Source organism: Xyrauchen texanus, chromosome 49, assembly GCF_025860055.1.
Source record: "Xyrauchen texanus isolate HMW12.3.18 chromosome 49, RBS_HiC_50CHRs, whole genome shotgun sequence".
NCBI classification, from domain to species: Eukaryota; Metazoa; Chordata; class Actinopteri; order Cypriniformes; family Catostomidae; genus Xyrauchen; species Xyrauchen texanus.
In genome coordinates, this window is record NC_068324.1 from 13,098,988 (window position 1) to 13,109,738 (window position 10,751).

At 38.6% G+C, this 10,751-nt stretch overlaps 1 protein-coding gene across 1 annotated transcript; it reads left to right on the top strand.

The window, feature by feature from the left end:
- Positions 1 to 597: 597 nt before the first annotated feature.
- On the top strand, positions 598 to 10,453 carry LOC127640549 (leucine-rich repeat neuronal protein 3-like). Its single transcript, XM_052123169.1, has 2 exons — positions 598 to 845; positions 7,467 to 10,453. The coding sequence occupies exon 2, from the start codon at positions 7,819 to 7,821 to the stop codon at positions 9,898 to 9,900; it is 2,082 nt and encodes a 693-aa protein (XP_051979129.1). The 5' UTR covers positions 598 to 845; positions 7,467 to 7,818; the 3' UTR covers positions 9,901 to 10,453.
- The last annotated feature ends 298 nt before the right edge of the window (positions 10,454 to 10,751 follow it).

The following is a 10,751-nucleotide window of genomic DNA, read 5'->3' on the forward strand; positions in this document are numbered from 1 at the left end:
TTTGGTGATACACATTCTTCATGCATATCGCCCCCTACTGGGCAGAAAGAATAATAATATCACTTCTGAAGATATAGATTAAAACACTGGAGTCATATGGATTACTTTTCTAATGCTTTTATGTGCTTTTTGGAGCTTAACATTTTTACCACTCATTCACTTGCATTGTATGGATTTACAGAGCTGAAATATTCTTCTAAAAATCACAATTTGTGTTCTGGAGAGGAAAGAAAGTCATAAACGTGGCGTGGCATCGAGCAATGTACTGAAAACTACAAATAGAGATTATGGCAACAAGGCAAAGATTGAGAAAGACAGAGGTATGTATGTGTGTGCAGAAGAGAAAATGATAGTATGAAAATAAAAGGGGGGGCACTAAAAGGGGAGGAATGCAGTAGCCACACCCCTTATCCTGCCCCCTTTTAGCACAGAAATGCATGAGGGAGCTCTCACCTGACTGACAGCCCTGCATGCCCAATCAGCTTGAAGCAAATGTGGGAACGATGGGTAACAATTTGCCTGTCCCTGGGGAAACTGGGTGGAGTGTGTGTGCACCAGAATGTGTGTATCATTCCAAGCACAGCACAGACAGTAGTGTGTCAGTGTTGGATGGAATACTCACTTCTCCTCTCCTCAGTCAGCGGTGCTTTCAGCATCACTGATAGAACTGCATGGAGAGAGATACATCATCCATTGCTCTCTTCTGTTCTGTAAATCTCTCAAATAAGGCTAAAATTAACTTGGATCTAAATATATATAACTACAAGTCTCGGAGCTTGAATCCTGCCTGCGATAGTGGAAAGGAATACATTATGTGTTTCAAACAATGAGGATCATTCTCTCTGGTAAGTGCTGCCCTCTCTCCCTCTCTCTCTCTCTCTCTCTCTCTCTCTCTCTCTCTCTCTCTCTCTTTTTAAAATGACTCATGTGCTTTCTGTGGTGAGTATTTTAATAGTGTGGCGATCCGAGGTCTCGGTGAGCTTATGCTTTCTCTGGAGGTGCTGTTAAGAAACAATGAAACAAAGGTTCAAAATGTATTCATTTGCTTTTTTCAGCTTTTTAAAAACATTTTTTTTTTTTTTAAATGCTTTTCTATTGGATTAGAAAACTGTGTTTAAGAAATGTCATAATGTCACGCACTGGCTCTACAGGTATCAGGGGGAGGAATGATAACTGTGAATTCAATAATGTGATGGGGATGATCAGTGGGAAATTATTAATTTTTGCCAAGCCAATTTACTACAAAAGGATTTTGAGATGAAAAGCTGATCAGCATTGCAGAAGGTAACAGGGATTGCAATTATGGGCAGTTTCAATTTTGTTGGATTTTATTGCCTTAGTTAAAGCCAAGTGCACCACTTTTATTCTTTACACAATTTAAGAATATATTAACATATTTTAGTAAACTGCTTAAAAGATGGATTTAAAAAAAAAACATTCTGTTTGAGTTGAATTTTAGTTTTGCAAACTCAAAGGAGAAAGAGAGCTCAAAGAATGTAAGGGGCTGACAGTTTCAGTCACCATTCATTTTTATTGAATGGGAAAAAGCAGCATCTACATTCTTCAAACTTTCATAATACATGAGGGTGAGTAAAAGATTTTGGGTGAACTATCCCTTAAAAAGCTTACTAAAAGGTATCAAATTTACATATTGTATTAATGTTTCATAAATCACAGAAAACTGAGGATTCAGGCAGCAACTATCAGTAAAACAACATGTTTTCTGACAACAGTTCTGAAGGTCCTCACCTTGAGGCTGACTAAACTTTATCTTACTGTTAAAATTACTCTTTGGGATCATTTCTGCTCCATAAGCTGTTTGTGCAGTTTGCACTTTTAATCAACCCTGCTATTTTAACTGTCACATGTTGTGACTGTATAACAATGTTTGTCACTGTAGATGTAGATGAAAATTTGTGATGCAAGCTCATTCACCGCTTTTTGGGATGGGACCTGGGGCTGTATTACACAAACTCCTACCTTATTTATTTTTAACCATTTAAAATGTCTTCTGCCTTTCTTGCAAGCTAAATAATTTGGGATGTTAGAGAGAATGTGAGGCAGTATCATACAACAAAACTGGCCATTTTTGTGTTAAAATCAGTGTTGCAACTCTTTGATTAGTCAGAGACTTGATGTAGTTTTGGAATTCAATCCTTTGACATCCTATAATAATATGTTATCTTTAAGTGAAATGCATTTGTGCTGTTGCAGTGCAAAGTCTTCTGCACTATTAAAGAGATTCTGTAATAATTGAATCACCCTTGCTGTCCCAAACCTGCATTGCTTTCTTGTTAAGCAGAATGTTAGCCTCAGTCACCATTCTCTTTAATCGACCTACAGTAAGGGTGAATATTTGATGAACAAATTTTCATTTTAAAGGTGAGCTAACCCTGTAAGGTAATGAATGCATTTACAAAGTTCAAATTTTTGGTTTGGTATCAAGGCGACTTGCTTTTTATATTTAGCTGAAGATGCAGTAAATATCTATGGAAGCGTCTTTTGCCAGCTGCACTGTGGGGCAGTCCCTAATATATCATCTGATTTATGTGAAGCTAGTATATTCATCAAACGCCATTGAAATAAAGGAAAGCCAAATCAGGTAAAAGGATGTAAAATGGACATATTTGGACTAAGTATCATAGATTTATGTATGAACAATGTGAGGGTGAGATGAGAGAGAAAAATCAATAGGGACAATTGGGAAAAATAATAACATGTTTTAAGACAGGGCTGAAGAATATGTGACAGAAGAAGCTGATATATCTATAGCACTAAAACGTAATGAATTGCTGTCGTGTGGTGTGTTCACTGGTGGTGTGAAGCAGGTGAGAGCTGGAGGACTATATAATACACACTCTGTTGGCGCCCATGTCAGTGTAGTATCTTAGCTAATTATACTTCACACCAGGGTGTGTGAAGTGACACAGTGTAGTGTGATACGAAACAACACAAATAAATTACAACGTGGTGGGAAAAACTACAGCTGTCAAACACAGTCATGCCAAGCATATTACATATGTAATAATTGTATTTTATATGATGCTAATAGAAAAGAAAAGGACAGAACATAAAGGAATATAACAGAACATAATTAAAAAGAACAGAACCAAAGAGAACAGAGCAGAATATCACAAAATGTGCAGAACAGAATAGAACAGTATAGAAAAGAACAGAAGAGAATATAATACAATGAACAGAATAGAACAGTAGAGAAGAAAATAACAAAGTGGAAAGATAGAATAGAAAAGGACTGAGGAGAAGAGAACAGAACAGAACATAACAGGAAAGAATAGAATACAGTAGAATTTAATAGAACAGAAAAAGCAACAGAACAAAATGAGCAGTACAGAATAGAATAGGACAGAACAGTATAAGACAAAATAGAACAGTTAAAACAGAACAGAATAGAATGGCAAAGAACAGAACAATATAAACAGAACAGAACAGGATAGAATACAACAGCAAAAAATAGAATACAAAAGAACAGAACAAAATAAAATGAGCAAAATGCCCAAAATAAAATAAAATGAATGTTCCGACAAGTAATTTTTGTGCTGTTACAGCCAAAATAGAAGTGGACCTCAAAACACGCGGGTGGTTTCAATTGAACGCAAATGGTCAAGGGCTAAAAGTATAATCCATTAACTTCACCATTTTATTGCATGGCACCCTAGCGCTTGCTGTTGTGTTTTAAGCGTTCTGCCCACGGCACACATTTTGCCCCTTGCATTCACTCAGCTCGTGGTATGAAACCAAACCCGAGCACCCCTCAGATCCACTCCACTCCTTCAATAAAAAAACAGAGGGGAAGGCGTTTCACAGTCTGCGCAATGCCATCATAATGTGACAAGGTGTCACCTCTGATTCATGATGTCCCCGTGCACATGCTTCACTATGAGCGTGCTGCACCGCTGCCGAGGTACGGTGAGATTTCTGCTCACTCTAGCCTTGTGAATAAAACATTGCACAGCCGGGCCACTTTATTTGGTGTCTGTTGCATTAGAAATGGATGGAAATAAGTGTGTGTGTGTGTGTGTGTGTGTGTGTGTGTGTGTGTGTGTTATTTCCATGAGTACTTTTCCTCTAAAGTAGGCAAACCATAAATATTTCAGGTAAAGTGGTTGGACTTTGCTGGACTTTAAAAGAGGAGTGGTTGTTAAAAAAAAATCTACATAAAAAAAATATGTGATTCACAAAGAAAGAGAGGAACATCTTTTGTTGTTTTTCATACAAACACTGATGTCCTCTACAAATACAAATAAGTCAAAAATATACATAAGGACAAAAACACCATGTAAAAATATACATGGAAGGAACAGCTTTTATCACTTGTTACTTTGTTGCATAGTGCCCTGTTAAGACACTATGGGGGGAAAACACACACACACACACACACACACACACACACACACACACACACACACACACACACACACACACACACACACACACACACACACACACACAAGGGTGATGACAGATGATGACAGAATAAAACATTTTGCGTCCCTGATAAAAGCGTGTCATAATATAGCTTTAACTTATATTCTATCAAGCTAATGCAAGTTACCTGGGCAGAAACTGGTTGTGCATGTGGTTATAGAAGCTCTCTGCATAATTAAGTGCAGCATTCCACCAATCTACTGCATTAACAGCATGTATGGAGAGACATACACCACCACTCAAATCCCGAAGTGAGCACAACACTCATGAAGCATAGCTGAGGACTCTTTCAGTTAAGAACACATACATGAACAAATCAAATTAGTGTATGTGGGCATCTCTAGAGCAAAGCTCTTACCAGAAAATAGTCGGAAATGGGAGACCGGAGAGAGCAAGCGAGATTCATCACATGTTCACACTTATGTTTGCTCAGTGCATTTGTGGTGCACTTGTTATATATATATATATATATAAAAAGATTTGGGCAATGTATGTTCTCTAAAGGTAATGGCAGTTTGTTATCAATTAAAGGAATATTCAGGGTTCAATATGAGCAAAGCTCTATTGACAGCATTTGTGGAATAATATTGATTACCCCATTTTTTATTACTTATTCCCCCTTTTCTTTAAAACAGTAAAAATCTGTGTTACATACAATGTTACAGTGAATGGGAGTCAATTCGTAAATGTTAAAATACTCACCGTTTAAAAGGTAGGGCCACAAGACGTAAACAATATGCGTGTTAACAGGATTTTAGTGTGAAAACAAACATTTATTTACACCTTTTCTGTGTAAAAGATATATATAAAAAAAAAACTCAGTTGCCATGGCGACATAATGCCGTAAACTCTAAAAGCAGAGTAAAAACGATTATTGAAACAACTTTACAGTTAAAATAATCCACAAATTATCAAACAGAAGTAATAATGTAAGTGCTGTTATAAAATGTCAACCTTTACATTTTTGCCTTTAAACCATCCATAAATTTGCCTCATTCACATCCATTGCATTTTAAGTGCTTCACTGTAACCATGATCTTTTTCTAGAAAAGGAGAGACTCAAATAAAGTTGTAAACTCAAATGGTAATCAACATTATGCCACAAATGCTGTCACATGAGCTTAACTTGTATGAACCTGGAATGTTCCTTTAAATTAATAGTTCACTCAAAAATTTAAATTCAGCCATCATTTACTCACCCTTATGTTCTTCCAAAACCACATGACAAGCATTTTGCATATCATGGAAGTAAACAGTACCATCAAGCAGTGCAATTATATGAATTGAACTACAGCAAATGGGAAAATTTCCCTGTGAATAATGTTTGGTTTTAGAACAACATGAGGGTGTGTAAATGATTAGATCATTTTCATTTTTGGGTGAACTATCCTTTAATTAGAACTATCTGAGACATTGCACTTGCAACATTCAGTACCACCACATTCTCATACGTCAGACAGTAATCAGCTTCAGAAATCAGTTGACAACCTCATAATTTCTACTGAGTCAATGGGATGAATGGTGATCTTTGCACAATCCTGGCAAAAAGCAGGCTACAGAACCAAACAGATGGCTATGCAAGGAAAAGAGAGAGAGAAAAAATGGCCCCACCTGCTTGTTCTGACTAGCTGCCACAGTCAGACTAACAGAAACACACTGTCCTACAGGGGTTCTTTGCAAACCTGCTCCTATAGTGAAACTGACAGCTTCATCTTGCATTGCCAGGAGGCATCATGCTTTCTGTCTCGAAAGTTGCAAATCAATCATAATTTCAACATGTTAACTAAGATCTTCCAAGGACAAACCCTGTTATTTATATTAAATGTGAAATAAAACTAGATATTTACCAAAAGTTTTCAGTTTTTTACAAAATAATCTTGAGCTACGATGCTAATCTTGAGCTATCTGCACATATGGTGCAGGTTGGCTAATGTGTTGAAGTTTAATAAATACAGTCAGGGTGGCTACACCGGTTACAATTCCCCCTGTGCTTGGTACGCCTGATTTACTGTCACAATATAAAAGGTTAGAGAGCATCTGATTAGCTGTGGGATAACAAGTGCTTATGTCACCACAACTGCGAGAGCAAACATTTCATACACAAAGAGCTGCTCACTGTAGTATACAGTTCAAAAAGTATTTTAGTAAACCATACAAAAGTCGCAAAACAAAGAGGCCGAGTTCTCAGATGCATTTCAAAATCTCTTAATTAACTTACTGTACCCACTGGCAGCTGCCATTGTGAGACAAAATACAGTGGTTATCGCCAAACCTTTGGGGATGGCACTTTAGTGTGGAACAATTGCCCATCTGTGTAATCAGCCGGATTTAATGTCTATATATGTGGCAATAAAAACCTATATTAGCAATGCCTGTGGTATGCTTGGATAATACATTCAAAAGAAATTGAAAATGCATATTAAACGTGTTATGTATGATAGGAATTATAGCTGTTATATTGTATTCTGTGTAAATGCGCTTAAAATGTGTTATTATATTTGCAACACATCATATCAGGGAAATGAAAACATGTTACAATAGATTTAAGTGACTGGCTACTCAGTTGCCTAATAGACCACAATATCTCACAATTACAGAAAGATATAGGACTGCACTTAACTTAGATAGCATGCTGATGCCCAATATACCTGCATTGAGTAAACTTTTGTGTATTATATTAGTGATGTTGAGTAAAACATACACTTCTGTCACAAAGGACAGAGTCAGAACTGTCTTGATCCATGCACATTTTCCTAACACCTGTCCTTTTACACATAAATGCCTCTGAACATTTCAATATATTGAAAGAGTGGTCCCAATGGTAACATGATATATGTGTGAATGGTGAGCATATGAGGTAAAACTGGCAATAATGTATAATTTGATAGCACAAAAAAAAGTGTCACCTTCACTCAAAGTGTCTAAATATATCTTCATGATCCTAAATGACAATATGGCTATTCTTGATGCTAATGTGACACTGTATTCATTACCTATATTCTGTCTCTTATTCTCCGCAGATGGGAAATGACGAGTGCGACTGATTGAACATAATAACGATGGCAGACAAGTGGTCCATCCCCCACAGGAACCAGAGGAGCTCACCCTGCAAATTTCCACTGTCACAGCTTCCATTCCCCTAAGAATACCCTGACCTTCACATATGCAGCCTGCATGTCAACCCCACACAGGGTAAATTGAAAGGCTGCTTCTCTGTACCAAGACAACAGGCGAAGTCGTTGCTTTGGTGGACTTGCCATCAGCAGAAATACACCTTATTTTCACAACAAATGATTCAGTGTTTGCAAATTTAACGCCTCTAACTCCAGACCCCATAAGGACCATTTACAAGCTGAAGAGAGCAAGACCAAGATGAAAGACTTGCTGTTAGCGGTTTGCTTGCTGGCAGGACTTGCACTGAAAAACTCAGTTCAGACCTCTGAGTGGAGGGTTGTCTGCCTCAAGCTCTGCAAATGTGAAGTCCGACCCTGGTTCTCTCCCTCATCCATGTATAACGAGGCTCTGACTGTGGACTGCAATGATCAAGGACTTCTGTCTCTACCGGAGAGGTTGCCCTCAGACACACAAGTACTTCTATCACAGGCCAACAACATTGCAAAGATCAGCAGTCCCTTGGAATCCTTGGTACACCTAATGGAGGTAGACCTGTCTCAAAACAATATATCCTCATTGAGCGACATCTATCTAGGTCACCTTCCACAACTTCTGTCTTTACACCTAGAGGAGAACTGGCTAAGCAGCCTTCACGATAACTGCCTTGCACACTTTCCAAACCTTCAGGAGCTCTACATTAATCATAACCTTCTCTCCTTGATCAGTGCGGAGGCTTTCAAAGGGCTTAACAAGCTCCTGAGGCTCCATCTCAATTCAAACCAACTGAGGGCAATAAGAACAGAGTGGTTCCATGATCTTTCCCAGCTAGAAATCTTGATGATAGGGGAGAATCCAATTGTCAGAATACGAGACATGAATTTCAAGCCCCTTATCAATCTCCGCAGTCTTGTGCTAACCAGAATGAACCTCACAGAAATACCTGACAGTGCCCTGGTTGGCCTTGATAAGCTGGAGAGCATATCATTCTACGATAACATGTTCCCGAAAGTACCTCAAGCTGCTCTAAGACAAGTGCTGAATCTCAAGTTTCTGGATCTTAACAAGAATCCCATAGAGAGGATCCAAAGAGGGGACTTTGTGGACATGGTCCATCTGAAAGAACTAGGCATTAACAGTATGCCAGAGTTAGTTTCGATTGACAGCTTTGCCATACATAACCTCCCAGAGTTGACCAAAATTGAAGCAACAAACAATCCCAGACTTTCCTACATTCATCAGAATGCTTTCTCCAAGCTTCCCAGACTTGAGTCCCTCATGCTCAATAGCAATGCACTGAGGGCCCTTCATCGGATCACAGTGGAGTCCCTGCCTAACCTGCAGGAGGTGAGCTTGCACTCCAACCCCATTTACTGTGACTGTGTCATCCGCTGGATCAATATGAACAAGAACAAGGTCCGCTTCATGGAGCCGGATGCACTCTTTTGTTCAGGGCCCTTAGAGTTTCAAGGTCATCTTGTCAGGCACGTACACTTTCGTGAGATGGCGGATATCTGTCTGCCACTGATTTCACCAGAGAGCCTTCCCGATCAGGTCAATGTGGGTAGCGGTCATTCTATATCTATGCACTGCAGGGCATTTGCTGATCCTGAGCCTGAAATCTATTGGGTCACACCCTCAGGGGAGAAGATCTTACCACAAATGGTTTCCATCAAGTATTACCTGCACCCAGAGGGAACATTTGACATTTATGACATCTCAGAGAAGGAGGCTGGGCAGTACACCTGTGTGGCTCACAATCTCATTGGCTCAGATATGAGGTCGGTCTCAGTCATAGTAAACGGGTACTATCCGGTACCAACAAATGAATCTCTGCATGTACAAGTGAAAGGGATGGAGCCACATTCTGTAAGTATTTCTTGGGTGCCACCCAAGGGAAGCCTTGTGTCGAATATTAAGTGGTCGACCATGTCAAACCGCCTGTCCTTGCAATTCACAGCTCACGTGCTGTCTGATGTAAAGACATTCAACCTCACACACCTACACCCACTGACACAGTATGAGGTATGTGTGGAAATTACAGACCTGCAAAGCAGACACTTGAAGAACTGCTTGAACTTCAGCACCACAGATGACTCTGTTTCAAAAGGAAAAACGGACAATGGAATTGATTTGTTATATAGCATCACCGCGCTGCTTCTAATTGTGTCTGCAGTAGTGTGTTCGTTCATCTACATATTGCGGAGGAGTGATCCCCTTTACAGGAAATTAATAAATCAGCAGTCTGAGATACTGCCTTCTCACATTAAGCCAATGTGGGGGTCAAGGTCTAAAGCCAGTGATTCAGCCAATGAAACAGACTTGAGAAAAGGCTCTATTTGAGAGATGCAAAGATTTGTGTTGCAGTGGAAACAGGACTGCGACTAATATCTCTTTCAATCTAATACTAACTCACGTGGCTGGATCATTATGAAACGGATTCAGTGTGGTTTGAGGTCTGAGACATTTCCTGTTAAATCTGACATTGATTGCCAAAAGCCACTAATTGTTTAAATGTCACATTTCACTGAAGAGCATGATGGAAAATGCTATTTCATGCAGGATCAAAGAACAGCACATGAAAGGTTGTCCATGACTGTTTACACAAAGTGCAAAGCCTCAGTGTCCAAGACTTTATATTGTGGGCTTGTAGCAACACTACTTGTGCTGTTTCATTGTTAAAATAAACAATGCCAAGTTTCTGATGGACTATGCTTTATAGAATAGTACTCATGATAGTACACATGTACAACACTTTGTGATAAAATACATTTATACAGAAAATGACATCTTGTTGTTTTCATTGCAAATGTTTAATGCTTTACAATGCTTCTTTTTGCTAATTACACTGTCAGCTTAATTTCCAAATGAACAAGTGACTAGTATGTTTAATATGAATAAATATACAGGACAAATGTCAAGACAGCAGCTTGATAATCTGAAAAACATTTAATTAATTGGAAATATAAAAAAAGCATATGTGCTTATTATGTGATCTCAACATGGCGGCCACCATGAAGTGCCGACCTTCCTGATGTAGAATAAAATAGCTTTTTTTAGGCCATTTTCTAGGCTGTGACAAGAGTCTTCATCTCTTGTAAAAATACATAATTTTAAACATACGATTCAAAAATACTACCCATTGGAAAAACAAACTTCCTATACATTTTGGGTTCTTTTTTTTAAACATCAAA